Source organism: Plectropomus leopardus, chromosome 6 (assembly GCF_008729295.1).
Source record: "Plectropomus leopardus isolate mb chromosome 6, YSFRI_Pleo_2.0, whole genome shotgun sequence".
NCBI lineage: Eukaryota > Metazoa > Chordata > Actinopteri > Perciformes > Serranidae > Plectropomus > Plectropomus leopardus.
In genome coordinates this window covers 24,877,426-24,898,273 of record NC_056468.1, presented here as the reverse complement: position 1 = coordinate 24,898,273, position 20,848 = coordinate 24,877,426, and the positions used below count along the sequence as shown (strand labels likewise).

General features: G+C 38.6%; 1 protein-coding gene across 1 annotated transcript in view; it reads right to left on the bottom strand.

Annotated features, from left to right (window-relative positions):
- Positions 1–20,043, bottom strand: part of loxhd1b (lipoxygenase homology PLAT domains 1b) — a 28,470-nt gene extending 8,427 nt beyond the window's left edge. Inside the window, exons 1-30 of the mRNA XM_042488945.1 lie at positions 19,365–20,043; positions 18,121–18,235; positions 17,889–17,900; positions 17,507–17,587; positions 17,177–17,361; positions 16,836–16,934; positions 16,571–16,719; positions 15,071–15,194; positions 14,517–14,626; positions 13,293–13,433; positions 12,488–12,623; positions 11,622–11,782; positions 11,446–11,532; positions 10,843–10,978; positions 10,591–10,745; positions 10,208–10,368; positions 10,032–10,108; positions 8,972–9,168; positions 7,975–8,167; positions 7,408–7,568; positions 6,731–7,052; positions 5,745–5,896; positions 4,574–4,707; positions 4,352–4,494; positions 4,076–4,180; positions 3,386–3,514; positions 3,147–3,311; positions 1,524–1,705; positions 1,327–1,443; positions 950–1,112 (exon numbers count right to left, since the gene is read on the bottom strand). Of these exons, the coding sequence (XP_042344879.1) occupies positions 950–1,112; positions 1,327–1,443; positions 1,524–1,705; positions 3,147–3,311; positions 3,386–3,514; positions 4,076–4,180; positions 4,352–4,494; positions 4,574–4,707; positions 5,745–5,896; positions 6,731–7,052; positions 7,408–7,568; positions 7,975–8,167; positions 8,972–9,168; positions 10,032–10,108; positions 10,208–10,368; positions 10,591–10,745; positions 10,843–10,978; positions 11,446–11,532; positions 11,622–11,782; positions 12,488–12,623; positions 13,293–13,433; positions 14,517–14,626; positions 15,071–15,194; positions 16,571–16,719; positions 16,836–16,934; positions 17,177–17,361; positions 17,507–17,587; positions 17,889–17,900; positions 18,121–18,235; positions 19,365–20,043 (4,771 nt within the window). The remainder of the gene's footprint in view (positions 1–949; positions 1,113–1,326; positions 1,444–1,523; positions 1,706–3,146; positions 3,312–3,385; positions 3,515–4,075; positions 4,181–4,351; positions 4,495–4,573; positions 4,708–5,744; positions 5,897–6,730; positions 7,053–7,407; positions 7,569–7,974; positions 8,168–8,971; positions 9,169–10,031; positions 10,109–10,207; positions 10,369–10,590; positions 10,746–10,842; positions 10,979–11,445; positions 11,533–11,621; positions 11,783–12,487; positions 12,624–13,292; positions 13,434–14,516; positions 14,627–15,070; positions 15,195–16,570; positions 16,720–16,835; positions 16,935–17,176; positions 17,362–17,506; positions 17,588–17,888; positions 17,901–18,120; positions 18,236–19,364) is intronic.
- Positions 20,044–20,848: the final 805 nt, after the last annotated feature.

Sequence of the window (20,848 nt, the reverse complement as noted above, 5' to 3'; positions counted from 1 at the left end):
TCTGGTGGCCTTTGGTGGTTCCAGCTCAATAAGATGCATTTCTTTGCCACAAAGGATGTTATGACTCACAGATTTTTTAGCAGACGACAATTTAAACATTCCTGCTGTGCACTTAAGTCTCTCTGCTTATATGAAGTAAGTAGCATCCAATCAAACAGTATGTGTGTTCATGCAGTATATTAATTATGCTAAACAATGCACTGAAACTCACTATAAAGCTCCATAAAGCTGAGGGGGGCTGCAGATTATTAACTGTTATTAGCAAAGTGTACTTAAAAGTACAGGCATCAATAGTAAAAATGCCCTTTATGCAGAAAGCAGCCAGTTTGAGTGTTTTATTTTATTTTATTTTTGCCCTGGGTGGAGCTAATAAAGTGATTTAATTACTGTTAGATACATCTAAAACCACATCAGATCCAACAAGTTTGATTCATGTTTTCATTGAGTTGTCTTAATCTGTAAAGTCACTAGTGTCTAAAGCTGCTATCTCCCTTTGAACTGTAGTGGAGTAAAAGTATACAGTGGCATGAAATGGAAATACTTACAAGAATAGCTCAATGCATAATAATAATAATAAAAAAAACATATTTTTGCTCTCATCTAGTGCTTTTTATTAGACTAATTAGTAACCGGGTAATGATTTCTGGAAAGAGACATTGTTGTTGAGTTTTTTTGGCGCTTTGGGTACCACAAGCCGAGTGCCATCTAGTTTCAAGATATTCAAGAGGGCAAACATCTCTATGGCGGATATCTTTAACACTAGGCAATTCACACCAAAACAATCTAGATTGATAAATAGCACTACAGGTAAGAGGGAAAATATGTGATTTTGATATGGGGCTGAACTGTTCCTTTCAGTGAAGTTCAAGTACCTCAAATTTATACTTATGTACAGGGTTGAAGTATATGTACTTAGCTACATTCACCACATAAATCCGGGTTAACCTACTTTCCAAAGCGTCCTCCACCTCAACTTCAGTCGTTTTCAGCTTCCCATCCCTGAGGAGTTTTTCTGTGATGATTTCCGAAGGGACCAGTTCCCTCACCGTCTCCCCATCATCTTCAGACTTGGCCAGCCAGCACTCACATGGGAAAATGGTCGTCTCTGAGCCCTACCATTTAAAAAAAAAAGAAAAAAGAAATCCCTTAACTGGGCCTGTCTGTGTCTGTCTGACACTGAAGAAAAGTATATCTGACTCTGAGAGATGTGTGAGCCAAAAGGTGTTACATTATTAATCTGTTAATAATTTAATGAGGGCACAGACAAGGAAACTCTTAATGATGCACTTATCGACGCAGGTTTAATTTCAAGGGGATTTTTACGACCTTTCCTTTCCTGAGCTGACGTCTTATCTCCACTCGGTCGAGGTGCCATCCCGGGTTGGTGCCCCTGTTGTCATGTCCTATCCTGATTTTTTCAATAACATCACCGACGTCCTCAAGCTGTGAAAAAAGACAACACAGTTTCTATAGAGCTGCAGACGCTGGCTTTAAAGATGTAAAGTCCAAATCAACACACTCACCTCTACAATAAACATGTCCTCAGCCCCCCTCTCAAAGTACAGACGTCTCTCTCTCTTGTTGACACACAGGGATTTCTGCTGTGTGCACACTCCCTTACGTCCGTACAAGACGATGAACACATCAGCGTCTGTTCCCGCACCAAACACATCACTGGTGTATATTTTGATCTCATACGGCACAACTGAGAAATCAGAGAAAAAGGCGACAGCTTTGTTTTGTATGACACAAGTGAGACGGATGATATAAACAAACAATTTAACAAAACGTTGAGAGTTAGAGAGGTCACAAACTACAAGCAGTGAAGCACTTCAGTGCAGTTTCTGCACTTTATGGAGCTTCTGAAGTCCCAAAAAATGATTTTCACCAAAGACATTTTAACTTGTTATAGCAGCAAAAGAACAGGGCATGCATTTTGTAAAAACTGGCAGGTTGATTTTTTCCAGTTGAGCTTAGGGGTCACACGATGTATTGAAATGAATGCGTGAATGAAGGAATGCAAACTGATGAATATTAGTTTTTTTTGCTAGAGTCACACAAGGTCGAATTATTCTGTAGTCTTTTAAAAGTAAAATGAAATGTGTGCTGTTTTAGTGTACTTATCATTGTATTTTCAGTCTTTAAAAGCGATCGCAATGCAAGAAACAAAGTCTCTGAAACAAAAACAGGGGGGAGGACTCGAGACCCCCGGCTTAAATTTAAAAATTGTCTCAATTAGAGGTTTTAAAGTTTCCAATTATAAATCAGTGACATCGTTGCTTTTCCTACTATGACACGATGAAATATCTCCTGTGACAAAGGCCTACTGTTAAAATCTTGTGCACAAGATAATGTGAACAAGAGAAAAACACCCTATTTTGGGTACATCAGGAGCTCTGTAGCACTTATACTGGGGGCTTTTACATTTGATTGGTATTGACACTTTGGGAATTTATCATTTTTTACATTTTAGAATATCCCTTCACCATAATTCAGAGAAAAATATTTCACATATTGTAAATACACAGTTTGCTTCCCCATTTTATTTGATGGATGTAGTAGTCACTTAATACGTTATGATCCAAAAAAAAAAAAAAAGATATTTTCTAGATGCTATGTTATAAGCAATCAGGGGTTGCAGTTTTGGTGCCATTTTTGTGTCTTTTACAAAGTTCAGATTTCTCAGTGTAGAAGAATGCAAATTAGTCTTTATATTTATTGATTTTTTTAATTTATTATTAGGTATTTTGGAATTATTATGATTTTTTTCAGAATTATCAAGGTTAGTTAGATAATGACGATGGCCTGCTGTAAAGGAAGCTGAGAGGCACGATCGTAGTTTGTTGAAAGTGGGAATAAAACAGTTTCTACTACTGCAGCATTATGATTTGGACTGTTTCACTTGCATGTCAAGAAGCTGGTTAGTGCTGTTGTGGTGAAGTTTAAAAGGCAGGAAATTAACACACTTGTTAAAGGCTGCATCAAAGAGACGATGCTCTGACAAGCACCTCTGCACGTCTCTGCTAATGCTTCCACACTTTTATCTAAAGAGTAAAATTTTGCGTGAAGCACTTTCACAGGAAGGTTCCTCAATCAGCGCACTGCTACTTTCACTAATGGATCTGAGTACACGGCTGTTCACTCACACGGCATGTAGAGTTCAGTCTGTAACTCAGCGGGATACAGATCCCTCACAATAGCCCCATCATCCTCTCCTTTATCCAACCAGCGGCCACATGGGAAGCGTAGTCTCTGACCCTGTGAGGCAGCGTCAACCTCGACCCAGTCCAAGAACCAACCAGCTGAGCCCCCTGATAGTCGAAAAACAGTCAGGTTATTCAGTGTTCTACTTATTTTTAATCTGTAGAGCTTTTACTTTCCTCACCTGAGTTATTGTGCCCGATTCGAAGCTTTTCTAGCTCGCCTAAATCCACCGCCTCCACAGTGAACTCATTGATCATCCCCTGTTCAAACTTATTCTTATAGTTCTTACAAGCCTTTAGGTTGATAATCCCTGTGAATAAATTCAGACTGGTTTTATTTAGCCAATAACATACAGCACAAACAATGCCAGGTATCATTAGGAGTTGACTGATATCGGTTTTTCAGGGCCGATACAGTTATGAACTATGAGTACTTCATGAGACCGATTAACGATATTTGTAACGGATATGCATTTTCAATAAAAATGAAAAATACTTCTGTCAAAATGTAGAATTTGGAATATAAGAAACTCAAACACAAAACTGAAAATTTCACCATCATATACAGCAAGTTCCATGCAATTTTTGTTTAGAAAGTTCAGTGGAAATTCAAATTAAAAATGAATGAAAAAACAATATAGCTCCCTGAGGTTTTAAAAAAGTAAAAGTTCTTCCCATGCTGACACTTGCTTTGCAGGTATTACAGACTACCACTCCTGGTGTTGGTTGATTGTTATGTGCACACTTTTTCATTGATTAATTTTATCGTTGATCATTAAAATAAAATGTCGATACAGATAATCACCAAAATGCCATATATTGGGCCCAAGAATTGGCCAGGCCGATAATCTGTCGGCCCTTAGTTATCGTACCTGTGTCGTCGTTTTCACCAAACAAGATGGCAAAAACGTTGGCGTCAGTTCCGGCGTACTTCTTCTCTCCGGTTTTAATTTTGAGAGTATATGTAGTAGACATGGCTGTAAGATAAATTCAACAAGTCAGTGCTTTGATTCTTTCACTTTCATGCTAATACATAAATCCTTTTATGCTTCTGTCTACACCTGCATGTTTCACCGGCACTTAGATTAAATACTTGACTCCCTTTTATCTCGTCTCTCTACTAAGAGCTTGCTTTAAAACTGTGTTACATTTCTGCTCGAGCCCCAGAGTGGCGCCTGTCCCCTCCTCATCATCCTTCTTCATGAAAGCCTCATCCACAGGAACCAGCTCTCTCGCTATCTGTCCGTCATCCTCATCCACCGCCAGCCAGCGGGTACAAGGGAAATAGTACCTACGAAAGAAATACCTCTATTTATGTGAAATTACATGATTGACAAAACCCACTCAAACTGTATGTTTGTTTCACCTACGTCGTATCATCCTTTGTGTCCACTATCTCCACACGGTCCAGGTACCAGGACGAATGAGGCTGACTGTTGTCATGACGGATTCGTAGCTTCTTCAGAGGACCCAGATCGACAGCTGTCACGATGAAAACATCCTCCTGCAAAATACAGCAACTGGAAACACTGTTCTGTAGCAGGTAAACATATTTTTGGGGCATTTTGCTGATGATTATGAACCCAGTGCCACTTCATTAGGTACAACTGTACAATGCAGGCCTGCTATAACATCTGTCTTTAATAATAGTATTCAGTTTAGGTGATTATGACCTCAGTGTTATGACATATACATAAATTAACTCCATGACAGTGTCAAAAATGAATAATGGAAATACTCAAGGAAAGTTGAGTTGCTTTGAATGCAACAAATATTCTCATATTTCAGATTTGTGTGATTAATTAGTGATTAATCCATTTCATCAGTATTTTGTTGCTCACTGAAATTTGAAATAAACACAGTATTTGTGGCTGTTTTTGTAAACAAACATTCCCACCACTGAGCAGCATCGGCCTGTTGTTGCTTCGATCTGCGGACACAGCGTTTGTGTTGCTACAGAGCCAGGTGTAATGTAGAGTTTAATAATTCACAGGTTTGGATTAAGTAATGAGTAAAAGTAGGACAGGTTCAATGACACAGAGGACTCCTCAGAGCTCCTCTCAGTCACAGCTGGCTCGCCGGCAGGAGAGCTTGTAATCCTACCAGAATACACTCCCACCCACACCTGGGCGCGAGGCTCGTGTTGCGTGGAAGTGCTTGAGTCTTTGACTCTCTGCTGGTTAATTTTCAGCAGAATACCTCTCCAAGAAACAGGCCAAAATTGTTGAGCTCTAATTAAATATTTTTTTCTTTGAGATTCTGGCTCAAAGAAGCATTTCTAACTTTGTCTGCCAGAAAATGACTCCATGGCTAGCTGCTTTTTATGTCTCAAAGTTAATGAAAGAATAATTATAAAAATGTGAGCCAGTCTAATATAAATAATGTGTTTTGCCTTTTTAATGAACCAGTGTTTTTTTCAGCATTTGCTATTTTCAATAATGATTTTTTTAAAAATCTAATGAAATACATTCCTTCCTTTTATCTTCAGCTCATTAAAAAAAAAAAAAAAAAGTAGTCATCTCTTTGTTTAGAGCATCATACCTGCCCCCGCTCAAATTTGTTGAGGTTGTCCGAGTTCTTCAGATAGCGCTCTCCGGTGTCTCCGATTTCTCCATAAATATTAATGAAGACATTGGCGTCGGTCCCGGCACCCAGCGTGTCGCCAGTGAAGACGCACACTTCATAGGTGTTGACTGTCAGACAATACAAGGGATAAATTACCAACACCTCTTCAACCTGACACACATATGTCGGTCAGGAAACTGTGTCAAACAAGATATAAACATGTGTAAAAATATACTGAGTTTTCATGCAACAGTGAATTAAGTTGCACATGAGTTATTTTGCATAAACAGCAGGTGCATAGAGCTGCGGGTTGTATTGAAATTATTTAAGGGTTTGTAATAAACTTGTTATTACCAAAATAAATATTGGAAAAAACCTAGTTGCTTTTGGGGCATTTTCCAATGTGCAGTCAACAGAGTGACAGGTTAGACTTTTGTTTGGTGTGATTTTGCCAGTTCAGTGGCTGCTCAACAGACAGAACTGCCAGGGAAGTTAAACATCCGTGTTTGTACAGGTTAATGCAAGTCAGATTTAAGACCTTTTAAGACTTTTTTAATGCTGCTTGGAAACCTATTTAAGTCCAATTTTACAGAAACCAATAAAAAAAGTAAAAGAAAAAACAACAACAAAAAAACAAAAAGACATTAATAAGTTAAGTTTATTAATTTAATGCATTTTAAAAGATCAAAACAATTGGTAACTTACCATTTATTTTGAGCTTTTAAAATGCATGACAAATGTCAGAAAAAAAATCCCATCTCCGATGTCAAAACATTTTTAATGCCTTTTTTTAAATATTGATTACATTTGTTGCCAATTAATGTTTTAGACTGATTGATTCAATGCCTTTTAAGACTTTTTAATATGAATGCAAATGCTTGAAGCCCTCTGCTTGGCACTCAGAAGTTCAACATTTCTGTCTCTTAAATCCAACATAACACTTGGTTGTATTTATTTCTTACCTTCCAGATCTTCAGCATCCTCAGGCAGCAGCTCCACCACCAGCTCGCCGTCTTCCTCTCCCCCCGCCAGCCAGCGCGAACAGGGAAAATGGTAAGTCAGCACCACTTCCTGCATCTCCTCTTCTCCCTCCTCGTCCTCTTCATCTTCATCTTTCTTCTTTTTCTTCTTCTTTTTCTTGTCCTCCTTTTTCTTCTCCTTGGGCACCAAGGCCATGATTAGACGTTTCAAGTCCACTGTCTCCAGGAACCAGCCAGATCCGATCCCAGAGCCATCGTGGCCGATTCGGATCTTGAAAACCTTTCCCACATCTTTGGCCTCTATCTGGGGAGCAGTTCAAATGTTTCAACTCAAAATTACTCACTTTTTTTCTTTGGCATATGATTTTCAAAATATGCTATGCAATATCTTTCTCCAAGACAATGCACAGACTTTTACAAAAGCAATGCCTTTTGTAAACTTAATGAAAAGATGGTGATGAGGTGCTGGACCACAAGCAGCAAGCATCCCATGCCAAACAACCCCGCAGATATAGAAAGCTGTAACGCCAAAAAGTGAATAAATCTGGTGTTGGCTTTCACTTTCACTGGTGATACAGTTCACAAACTGCAGCCAACAATTCCTGCATGGAAAAAACTACTAACACATCACTGAAAACATCAAGTCAGAGCTCTGGTACCTTGAATATTTCTGTGGTGTTTCGCTCATAGTTGTTGGATCTACTTTCCAGAGTGATGATCTCTGTCTTCCCCTTGTCCCCGTAGATCTGAATGAAGACTCTGGCGTTGGTGCCAGCAAACGTCACATCGCCAGTCAGTACTGTTACCTCATAATTAATCACTGGACATTAACAAAAGACAGATAGTTATTTTTGAAAGTGTCAAATGCATAGACTATGTGTGTGTGTGTGTGTGTGTGTGTGTGTGTGTTTAAGAGCATAAGAAATTAAGACTGAAGAAACTAAAAGACCTTCCAACAATAGTTAAAGATGCTCAACAGTCTTTGAAATGAAGACACTTTTTTCAGAGAAAATTAGAAAATCAATATAAATGATTTTGGCAACATTACTTGGTAAATATTATTGAATGCTCATGCTTAAAATTTTTATTAAAATGACACAGGGATTTAAATATGAATTCCTACTGTTATCTATAGGACCGTGATTCGCCAGACCAGTTACAAAGAATGATTGTGTTTATATATGTTGTTTCTTCTAATGGTGTGAGAGTGTGTGAATGTTGCCTACATTGTTCCATGTCCAAGATCTCGCTCGGGTAAATCTCAACCTCAGTCTTGCCATCAGCTTCATCCTTGCACAGCCAGCGGTGACTGGGGAACATATACTGCTTTCCGTGGACTGGAACCATGACCTGAACACTGTCCAGGAACCAGCCGGCTCGCATGCCTTCGTTGGTGTGTCCGATCATCAGTCGGTTGATCTGGAATACGATTAAATGGAAAATAGTATTTATATTTAGAGAAATAAAGATATAACTCATATTTACTGAGGAGTCAAACAAAGACATGCTCATTAAATACATTTACACATTTTCTTTATTAATTTCTTTTTCAAATTTTTAATTTTTTTTTAACAAATGCAGACTCATTCTTGAACCCACACTAATAACATATTGTTAACCCTTTGAAACCTGGATTGACATCAGTTTTCCTTTTGCAAATTGCTTCGATTTCTTTCAAAAACTTGGGGAAAAAGGCAACTAATTTAGAATATTATTTGTAATATGATTTTTTTTTTTAAAAAAAAGCAAAAAATGTTTAGAGAATTATATGTATAAATATCATAATTATATGTTTAGAATCATTTTTACAGAATCATCATAATTTGTAAGTATTTTTAAAAGGCCATTTAATTGTTTTTATTTTTGTTTTTACTTTCCTATTTTATTTTATTTTTTGTGCTACTTTTCAGGTAATTTCTTGTACTTTTTACAAATTTCTTGCTAATTTCTGGGTCATTTGTTCTTCAGTTGCTCATTGGTGTCATGTTTTTGACAGAAATCGAGCAAATTTGCTCAGTTTTCAAAGGGTTAAGTCACTGTCTACAAATAGATTGATCCCTCTTTTCATGCTGGGAACCATATTGAAGGAAGGAGGCTATGAGTAACCCCAGAATGAACTGAAATCTTTGACAGTGTGCCTTCATTAAATGGTTTCTAAAGCTTCTCATTGTACAATCAAAATCAAATGGAGGAAATCAACATGTTTTTCCTCTATTGTGTCACCTGTCCGATATCAAAAGTTTCCACCGTGAAGACGTCAATGCGACCCGTCTCAAAGTAGTTCCCCAGGTTGTTGTCAGAGACCACCAGCATCGTGGTACTGGTGTCGCCTTTTTCTCCATAGAGCTTGACAAACACGTTGGAGTCTGAACTGCTGCCGGGGATGCTTCCTGTTTTCACCGCGATGTGATAGTCGACATCTGACACACACACAGTCACAAACACACACACACACACACACACACACACACACACACACACAAACACAAACATCAGGGGAAGTTTAAACTTCACCCTTGTGTATACCACCACTTGTCTTAAGGTTCAAAAAAGACCTACATTCACTAAACCCCTAAAATAAAGCAGCTTTATTGAATTTAAACCCAAAGTTTATTTTGCATTAGGAAACACATGTCATTCATCACAAACATTTGTGAATATCTAGGTTTTCCCTCTTTACAGTGCAGAAAGACTGCATTTAATAAGTGGAATTCACTCGTTTTTATTACAACACACCTGTCATAATTGTTTTCTTTACTAAAGTAGAGGTTTATTATTATTATTGCTAAAGGTACTGCATAGGTTTAAACATATTTTTTAGCAAGATATATCACTTGTGTAGCCTAAGAGAGAATAAATGTATTTTGTTACAAGGAAACATTAACAGTCTTGAGCAACATAGCATATTATACTGTGCAATATGAAAAGTGTGAAAGTTTGTGTGCATGGACTTTGCAGATGTATTTCTGTGTTTGTGTGTGTGTGTGTGTGTGTGTGTGTATGGTTTTTGTGGTATGAAAATTATTTTGTAACTGTCGGGCCAAAAATGACCCCTAAGACAATATGTTTACCCTGTTGGTGTACAGCTTTCATGGAAATATAGCAATGTTTCCCTTTTTCTCATGTTGGGGTTCACTCTTGGAAAAGTGATTGAATTTCAAGCTGAAAAAAGGTAATTGAGGGCATCTTCTAAGCTATTTAACATAGTGGTGGGTAATGTTTGACCCCTAAGACCACGTAAGGGTTAAATGTCAGAATAAAACTCAAGATTTCTTTGTCTTACTGTAAAGACGCTGTCCGTCTGAGAGTGGCACTAACTCTCGGACAATCTGCCCGTCATCCTCGTTGCGATCCAGCCACCTGCACAGCAGATTCAGTGAACAAACTCTCATCTGTTGTGTACACAAATCTGTGGCTGTAACATCTGTTCAGTGTTGGTTTTTTTCTGTGTTCACATACCTGTTGCAGGGAAACTCTACAGCGGTGTCCCCAGCCTGTCCCTCCTCTCTTACAATCACTTTATCGAGGAACCAGCCACAGCCTCCACCTTTGCCATCGTGTCCAATCCTCACCCTGCGGACCTGTCCAATGGCCACTGCCTCCACTATAAACTCATCCAACTGGAAGGGCAAAAAAACCCCAAAATACAGTAAGTAGAATCACATTTTGATGTTTTTTTATATGTCAAACAGAGGTATATGTGACAGATATTTTGATATTTTTTATGGATTAGCAGAAGGATGCAAAAACCGAGAAGCATATGAAGAAGGAGAGGAGAAGTTTTACTTTCTTTTGTTTGTAAGCACTGTGAGATGTGAAAATGATGCACGGAATGTACCCACGTTTCCTTTCTCAAACTTGTTGACATTGTTTTTGCAGTTAACCAGCTCCCGATTTCCAGTGTCCCCGTTATCTCCAATCAGATTTAGAAAAACAGACGCATCTGTACCGCTCCCGCCGATAGTCCCCGTGCAAACTGTCACTCTGTATTTGATCACTGCAGAACAGAATAACATCATTTAATCAGGTTCTCCATTCTTGTCTATATTTGGCAAACCAGATTTCTGTTACTCGTGGTGTATGTAGTTGTTTACCGGGCAGCGGCTCAGTGATGAGGTCTCCTGTAGCAGCTAGCTCCCTCACAACCTCGTTATCATCTTCATTTGTGTCTAGCCAGCGCTCACAAGGAAACGTGTACTTCTCCTTTGTTAATGTCTTCATCAAAGTGGCCTAAGTGAAAAAAAAATCTCATGCAGCAAAGCTGTGTTTGATCTGATATGTAAGGGGGTGTCTGCATTATTATTTCATCCAAGTGTTTAAAGACTGAACACTGAAAGCTAATCAACTCTCTGAAATCTCGTCTTCACTTATAAGGGTGGTTAAAAAAGCATAGTTTTCCATAGGACAATTATATGCACATATTCTACATCTGCCTTTTGGCTAAATAAAATATTTATACCTGAAATACTCTATTAATGCCTTCTCATCTCTGTCATATAATGAAGATATTACACTTAGAAACTTTGTTTTATTAAACTAGTTTTCATGTAAACTAGCATATCTACAACTGTTTAGACATTATATATAGATTGACAAAAATGTTAGTTGGAATGCATTTGAGTGAGTTACAACCAGCTTTTCTAAATGATAATGATAGATATAGGTTTGCACAATTATTAGATATTAGATTTCCTCACCTTACCGAGATGCCATCCTGCAAAAGGATTTCTCTTCTCATGCCAAATACGGAATTTGGTCAGTTTTCCCAGATCAGGCAGCTCAACCTGTCAGATCACAGCAAGATAAAAAAGTTGCCACATTATCTGATTGTTGACTGTTATATCACGTGTGGTGTTAAATATGGGAGACTTACCATGAACCTGTCCACCTGTCCCTGTTCAAAATTGTCCGTCTTGTTGTCCAATCTGATCTCGTCACTCTTGCCCTTCTCTCCATACACCTGGAAGGAGACGTCAGCGTCGGTTCCTGCACTGGGCAGGTCTGACGTCCAGATCCACAAGGACCAGGGGTGCTCTGAGGAAAACCAAATCAAATCATCATCTTTGATTTAGGAGCATTGTTGTGGTTTGTCATATCCTAGATCAGATAACTGGAGGCCCATTATCGTCATGATTTGTTTGTTACTGTCACTGAGAGTAAATTTAGTTCCTCTCTTCCTCTGTGCTGCCAAGAAGTGTTTTTTTTTTTTTTTGCACATTTGGGACCAGGAGACTTGAGTCAACAGAAGTAGTTTTTGGTTCCAGTTTGACTACTTCTGCTGTCAGTGGAGCTCCTGAAATGGCATTTTTGCTTGTTAAAAAATCTTCTCAGGGCAGAAACATTGAAGACAGTGATTGTAGCGGACAGCTCCCAGCTGTGAGTTTGTGTGACTGAGACTGGATAAAACTAAAGCCATAAAGTAATACTCACTTTCCAAATTTGTGCGGACAGAGAAAAAAAAGAATGCGCACATTCTGCTACGTACGTTTGTGGACCAGAGGAACTGCATTTACTTTTTCTTTAAAAGTGATATTGGACTTCATTTCACAGGCGATATGAAAAGCAACTCATTAAAATTACAAAGTAGGATGAAGGTAGACCGCCTGCTGAGCCATTATGCAAATGTCTCATGCATATGATGGAGTTTAGAATAGTTTTGCACAATGTTTCAGGAAATAAAAGTGAAAATGACAGCATTTACTGCTGCTGCTGAGCCATAATTACTGACACTGCACTTACTCTTCTGTCTCTTCTGCCTCAGTGAGACCATCTCATAGAGCTCCCTCTCTATCAGCCCGTCTCCCTCCTTCTCATCCAGCCATTTACTGCACGGAAAGGTCTGCTCTATCCCTGTGAATGGACAGTACGCCACCACCTGCAAAAACAACACATCAGCTGAATTAACTCACAGTAAATTGCAAGACTGTAATGTTTGTGTGTGCGTGCATGTGTGTGTGTGTGTGTGTGTGTGTGTGCAGCGTCATGGCCATATCTACCTTTGAGGTCACTAATGTCAGGACCTCTGTATCTTTTATAAGCAAACAGTTGTCTATGGGGACCTTTTGTATGTTATTTTAGGGGACAATGAATTAGACTAGTAAGATTCTTCAGTATTTTTCATATCTAACCGTCATCATAGTAGATCAATAACTGTTTGGGCCTTTTAGTTAATGACAAAGTCCACACCTGATTATGATTATTCTCTAATTTTCTCAAAGAGGGTCCACTCCATTATTATGCTGTGCTCTACACCCTAAATCTAACTAATCTAGAATGCAGGTGGTGCAGAAATGCAGGAAATGTATTTTTAATAATGGGGGTGCTCCCCCAGAAACCCCCCTATATGTTGATTGATTTATGCTACTGCCCACTGACATGGTTTAAAGCCATTTTCATCCAATTGTCTTAAAATGCACATATTCAGATTGGGGAATTGGTGATTGGGGAATTTTTTTTTTAGGAGAGCATGCCCTCAAACCCCTCTAGCAGGCTTGGTTTTGGGATCTCAGTGTTTCTAAAACCCTGCGTACCCTGGTCAATGTACCTTCTCACAGTACCACCCAGCACTGACTCCGTCGTTGTCGTGTCCAATGGTGACTCTGCTGAGAGGACTGAGGAGTGCAGCGATCTCCACGTTAAAGATGTCTGTCAGGCCCCGCTCAAACTTTCCACCCTCCAAAAACACCTGGATAGAAAGACATCGAAGTAAAGTTAAAGAAAACATTGGCTTATCCACTGTTAGAGAGTTATACCCAGAAAAAAATGTAATCAGATTAATTATTAGTGGTCTGAATTCAATAGTTTTGGGTAGTGCACTGCCAAAACACCTAAGTGATGACCATTAAAGGGATACTTCACTGATTTTCAACCAGCTTTTTATCATAACAATGTAGGTAGTTTGCGTAAATGAATTGTGGTAGACTTCCTTGCATGCAACCAGTCCCTAGATTTCCCTGTTATCCCCCCAACAAAACTCCAACATATGACCCAAAACTTGCCAGTCATTATTCAAACTACAGGCTGTATTTCATATTTTCATATGGCCCACATCCATTATGGACACTAAGAGTACATAAGTGCTTTCTCTCAAACTCCAATCAAATGGTAAAACTAGGCAGTGCTGATCAAATATAAACCAATAATATGTTACTACACTGCCTATTTCTTACCAACAATGTTTTCAGAAACATATTTTAGTGCCCTGTTTAGCTGCAATAGCGAAAGTTTTTGTACAAGAAGCAGACGCTATACTGTTTCCTGCAGAGTAAAGATAGAGGCTGAAAAAAACTGAGCTCAAACAGAAACATTAAGCAGGGCAGATCAAGTAGAAACCAATATTCTGTTACTGCATTACCTATTTCTTGCCACAAATGTTTTAAGCAACATGTTTTAGCTTACAATTTAATTTAAGATTGTTTGCTACCAGCTCTCTTGCAGCACAGTGCATTCTGGCAGTTGTAGGTTTTCCACCTCTTGAGTAAAAGCAGTTTCCACAGCCATTTTTTTCTGTTTTCTCTGGTAATGTAGCACCAATTTCAAAAGCATTTGCATCTGTCTGCTGCATAGACTGACCATTTTGAGGAAAAGACCATGTATCCAGCAATGAAATTACTCATTTAGGCACCAAAATAATATCAAAGCAAAACAAAAACAGTCTGGATAATGAGAACATTACAACCTGAAGTTCATGGTCTGTTTTTACTCTGTTTCATACAAATGAAAACTAGTACAATTTATCTACTCAGTGTCTATGTTATCCTCTTGTCACCTTTCCACTGTTCTTCATGCCTTTAGAGCCGTGCATCACGATGTGGATTTTGGAGTTGGTCCCGGCACCTCGGATGTTTCCTGTCACAATCTGGACGTTGTACACAATACCTGGTGGGTACAGTTACATGTCAGGCTATCAGAGGATCTGCCAGCGGGTCGCTATAGTTCACGGCACCCTTACTCCCTAAGGAGCTCAGCAGGAACCAGATCCAAACGTTGACAGTTTGACCCAAGAATTAATGATTACACTGTGAGCCTCTGGCACGATGGACAGAGAACTCATTTTTTGGACTGAATCAGACGCTATTAAACAGCAGATAATCTGTTTCTTGGCAACTGAAATGTTATTGTCTTACAGTCCTTTATGCAATATTTTTCAGATCAGGCAGGCGAATAATGATTCCAAAAAGAGAAAAATAAGTCGGAGAAAACAGCCAAGTATTGAGTTAATTTTCATTCTTGCCATAATTGCATGCACTGACACGTGATTCCCTTCAGAGAAATTGAAAGACCAACTGTATGTAGGGCAGTTCTTCCAAAGTTCACCCTCACCTGTGGGCTGGCTTCCCCCGGCCAAAATGTCTCTCTGAATCTTCCCGTCATCCTCATCCAAGGCAAACCAACGACTGACTGGAAATTCATACATTATTTTGTTTCCTAGATCATCCACAATCACCTGTATGGAAAGAAAAAAAAACAAAGTCAGACTATAATCACAGCCCACATGTGATGGGAGGCCTATTGTACATAATGTTGATAAAAAACGAATGTAAATAAAGACAACGTTCTTTTAAAAACAACATTTTGAACACTTGAGTCATAGCGTTTGTTACCGTGGAGGGATGAAAAGAGACAGAAGACAAAACAGGCTGCCTTTGTTGAAAATATAGTTCCTGAATCTGTCGGGAGTTTTCAGTATTTTAAATTACAGTTCCTTGCAATGCGTTGGTAGCCAAGTGGTTGCAGCACATGCCACATCACCACAATGTCCCAAGTTTGATTCAAGACCTTTCTTGCATGTCCCACCCCCTCTCTCTTTCCCATTATTGTCTGTCTCTACTCTGTCCAATGCCAAATGAAGGCAAGTTGCAAAGTCGCTGCACGCAACATTCAGAGCAATAATATAGCGGCAAAGAACTCCATTTCAGTCTCCCCCAACCTTAACACTGTAGGCTCTGTCAGCACTGTTGCAGTTGTTAGCACTGTTAGCTGGTAGGCCACTGGATTAGCCATCTCCATACTGAGAGCAATGTGCAAACAATCCCAAACTCTAAATAATAGATGTACTGAATATTTGAAGGCCTGCTTGCATAACTTGAGGATTATTAACCTAATTTGATTGTTGCAGTTGTTTTTTATAAGTCAACTGATTCGGAAATTAAAGGGTATAGTTGTATATTTGCAGCTAATGACCTTGTGAATTTTACAAACTATTTTTAAAATTGACTTCGTCTCTGTGTATTTCCTTTGTGACCTGTAAGCTTCAGGCAAAAGTGCAACAAACTGAAATAATAAAGAATTCACTAACATAACATATAGGTTCAAATAAAATTTAGCAGCAATACAAGGAGCACCAAGCTCAAGCATTTACTCCCAAATCCACGTGAACTGCAGCACACGTGAAATGCAAATAGGATATGATTCATGAGTGTTGTCAGCGCTGACTGTTGGTGTCAGTCTGTGCTGCAGTCACCAACAAATCTACCGACTCATCTGTCTGTTTGCTGTAAGGCAATCCCTTAATGGGTCATGGTTTCCCTTTACACAGAGGGTAGAATGACGACATGTGTGTCCCGTGCATCTGTTTGAATCTCTCAGTAACGCACACTGTATGTGTTGCAGGAGCAGCGACACCAGATTCAGATGAGAAGACTGAGAGGAAATAAGAGGATCACATGTCTTAAGTACCTCTGCAGAGGCAGAACTGAGCAGCATGAGGTACAGTACCACTCCACAACAGTTTTGTTTCAAGCTAAGGTTCCCCTTAAGTTACACATGATGCAACAAATGAAGGTAACTTTTGTTGATAAACAATATATGTCTGTTTCTTACCTTGTCCACAAACCATCCTGCTGAGGAGCCTTTGTTATTATGGCCGATGGTGATCTTCCTCACTTTGCCCAAGTTTGGTGCCTCGATGGTGAACTTGTCCTCTGTGCCCTTTTCAAAGTTGTTTTTGTCATTGTCAAGTCGCATTTCACCTAAAAGGATAAAACAGTTTGTAAATTCTATCACATAACAAAGACATAATTAAATCTGATATTCACTTTAAGATAAAGTTCATTTAGTGTGTGGTACCTGTTGTGCTGTAATTTACCTGTGTCTCCAAACTCCCCAAAGATATTGATAAAGACATCTGCATCTGTTCCACTGCCTTTCATATCCGCAGTGAAAACACTCACTACGTACTTATTATCTGGAAAATTAAGACCAAATGCTTTAGAGAACAATTTAAAAAGAAACTTTATATAAATACAGTATGTCAAATATAAACAACCACTGTGTCAATATGAATAAAGAATGTATAATTGCTGTATTTTTATGGCCCTAGAGGAAATAAGGATGCTAAAAATATGCAAATTTCAAAGAAACAAGCAATTTGTTACATAATATATTGATTATAAAGTCTTACACATAGTTACATCTGTGTATACGCACATTTGGGCATGTCCATGGGGTCCATACTGCCCAGCAGGTCTCTGACATAGAGGTAGTCTCCCTCCACTTTACTCAGCCAGTTGTTACAGGCAAAATAGAACCTCAGGTGAGGCCTGATCACATCCGTCACCACCACTCTGTCCAGGAACCAGCTGGCGTTGAGGCCCGTGTTGTCATGCTCAATCCTGAAACAACAGAAGAATAACATTTTGATAAATAAGTCTAATTTTTCTTGCAAACAGGCTGGCCTCAGTACAACAAACAGCTGTTCATATCTGATCTGTGCTGTACTGAAAAAGCACAGCACAGATCAGAAAAAGTCTAACATACCGAATCTTTTTCAGAGGTCCAACATTGTGAGTCCTAATTCTGAACACGTCAGTTTTGGCCCTTTCAAATGCAGTGCGACTCCTGAAATCACAAAATATTTAAAAAATGTGAGACCTATCCTAAACCTCAGCATCTTTTCATCATCAAACTCTTAACTACAAAATAAATGCAGAGGCATCAAACAAAAAGTGTTGACTAAATCTAGGAAAATAACATGACAGTATTGCACATATTTAAACACAAAAGTATGGCAAAGTCTTAGGAAAATCATGCAGAAAATTGTGTCATGCAAACTGATTAAACATCACAATCACAGCACTCAGTACATCGTCTGAGCAGTCCTTTCTTCACGACCACAACCACTGCATTCAGAAATAAATACCTCTTTTCTGTGCTGTAAGTGGAGGGAAAAAACACAGCTGTTAATAAAAGCACAAGAACCAACGCAATTAAATATAGGGTCTGACTGGCTGATGTTAAAACACGTCTCTGGCTTAAGCAGTGTAATAAATAAAAGCTGAGTCTTTGTTGTTAATTTGGTCAACTTTTACCTTCATCTTGACAAATAAATATGTTCATTCATTTAATTTCAATAATCTTTGAAGAGGACTTACTTGCTAGCCAGATGGACTTTGGGAGTGATGCCATATTCTCCGAACAGAGTGATAAACACGTTGGCGTCAGTGCCGGCTCCTCTCTCATCGCCAGTGATGGTCACCACCTCATACACTGAAGGGTGAAATAACATAAAATAAACAGGTGTGTTTTAGAAATGAGATATACAGCATAAGTAAAGCAGGAGAAAATTTGTGACGGGGTCATGTGGTGACAGGATGTTAACAGTTGTGAACATATAGGGTGATATACAGTGTACATCCACAATATGTGTGTTTGTATATATGCTTTTGTACTTCTGTCCTTATGAGAATTAGAAATCTTTAAAAGCTAATATCTATGATACGCGGTATTGTGCACACAAAGTAAATTATTAATTTTTTTATGTCTTTTGTGCAGGTTACTAAAGGATATCTAATGTGAAAACACCCATTAAATCAAACCAGCAAAAGATTACCTTAAATTTGAGTAAAAATTGCTATTGAATTTCAATAATTCTAAATGAATTTCATTAAATTAAAGGCCACTCAAATATCCATTTTGACTTAATGACAAACACTATGACCCTCTGAATCTTTCCTCTTAAACACTTAATACTCTTAAATAAGATATTGATAACAATGCAACATTGAAGAGTTTGAAATAGGGCTGTCAAATGATACTTTTTTGAATCGTGATTAATCGTACAACAGAAATATTTTCATTTTTATTGTAAATGCATATTTGGTTTCCAAATATCAGTTATCAGTCTCATTAAGTACTAATAACTGGTAACGCATCGGCCCTGAAAATCCAATATCGGTCGTCCCCTAGTGTATAGAAATCAGATAGATGTTCAGAATGGCTTTACATTGACAGTTTTACATTCAAAAGTGAGAGCCAAAATGAAACTTTAGGGGACGGTGAAGCCCCTAGTTAGGATGTGAAACCACTTCCTGTGTAGAGTGAGAGACAGGTGTCATATAGCTATAGGTTGAAGATAACAGACTGACAATACACTGATGAGACTTCACTCAGTGTAATGTTACCATGAACATTAAACCAAAGCATGGGTCAATTACTGCTTGAGCCACTCATGATCCCGTAATTGCAATCAAGGATTCACCCCTCCTCTGGGTGTCAGATGTCTCTCCTCAAACACAACTTAGATCAAACTGTCCTTGAATTAAAGACAAAACAACATGATCTCTGAGAGGAATATCTTAATTCTGTCACAACTTCTACAAGATTGAGATAAAATTACCTTTCTTTTTGTGATACTCATCCTCGTAGTTCTCCACTTTTTCTGGCTCGTAGTTGCGAAGCTCATTTTCATAGATTTCAACGTAGTTTTCAACCTTTTTCTTCTTTCCTTTTGTCTTCTTGGTGTCTTTGTCACTGTCTCCATTCACCGACCCTTTCTTCTTCTTTTCTTTCTTTTTCTTTTTCCCTTCCTCTTCATCTTGTTCATGTTCTTCCTCTACCTCCGAGTCCTTCTTGGATTTTTTATCCTTTGCCCCCATCTTATCCTTGCCCGAGGACTTCTTTGATCCTTTCTTAGTGGTCTCAATCACATCGGGGAGTTTCTCTCCTCTCTTTTTGCTCTTGGAGTCATTGTTGTTATCCTCACTATCAGTATTCTGAGAGTCATTGCTCAACTCATCCCCACTCTTCTCTTTGGCTTTCTTCTTCTTCTTCTTGACCTTTTCTTTATCTTTCCCTTTTTTCTTGGAGCTCCTCACATCCGGCCCTGATGTGTCAGATTTGTATCCTTCTTCATCACTGTCTTTAAACGTCTTCTTCAATCTTCCAGCATCCTTTGACTCACTCACCTGCTTACTTTTCTTCTTTGGCTTTGGTTTCTGATCCTCCGAGTCCTCGTCATCTACATCTTTGGTTTCCTCCTCTGTGCTCTGTCTTGTTTTTTTCTTTTTCGTGGGCATCTTTAATTTATTTACTACCTTGTAACCGTAACCTATTCCAGTGTGTTGCGGTGAAACTTGATTAAACTGACCCGAGACGGTGCAGGGGTGACCCGCTGGCTGGACAGGTCAGAGTCAGAGCTCACAGGCGGCTGTTTGACAGACAGCTAGGGAAGCCCCTCTCTGCTGGTTATCCTGACCTACAAAAGCATCAGATGCTCTGACCTCATTAAAAATGATAATTAGCTTGTTGTCACCTGACCAGAGGAAGAAACCCCTCAGGGAATTTAGAGCTGCCAGAAAACTCCAAAGTATCCCTCCTTTACACAATTAACCCTTTCAAACCTGAGCAAATCGGTTTAACTTCTTTAAAAAACATAAGGAGCTAGGGTAATGATCAGCTTAACAAGAAAAGGCCCCAAAAATAATATGAAATTAGTAGAAAATTACAAGAAAATTGCATGAAAATTATATAAAAAAAAAAACAACAAAAAAACAACCCCTACATACAAAAAAGTAAAATGTTTTTAAAAAATGACCACAAAAAAAAATGATAAAAACCGAAATAAACTTTCTTTTTTATGTGACACAATTTCAAATACGTAATTAAAAGAAAAGAACCCCCCAGCTGTTTTCAGATCATTTCCATGTCACCACTGACTAATGTTTTGCACCTTGTGGGACATTTTTACCATGTTGCTAATTGTTTCTTCCTGGGTTTTAATGGAAATCAGTCCAATTTTCTCTGCAACACAGTGCAATAGTGTGCATTACAAGGTTTAAATGCTAATAAAAGGCATCTGAGTGCAGCACAACAAAACTGATG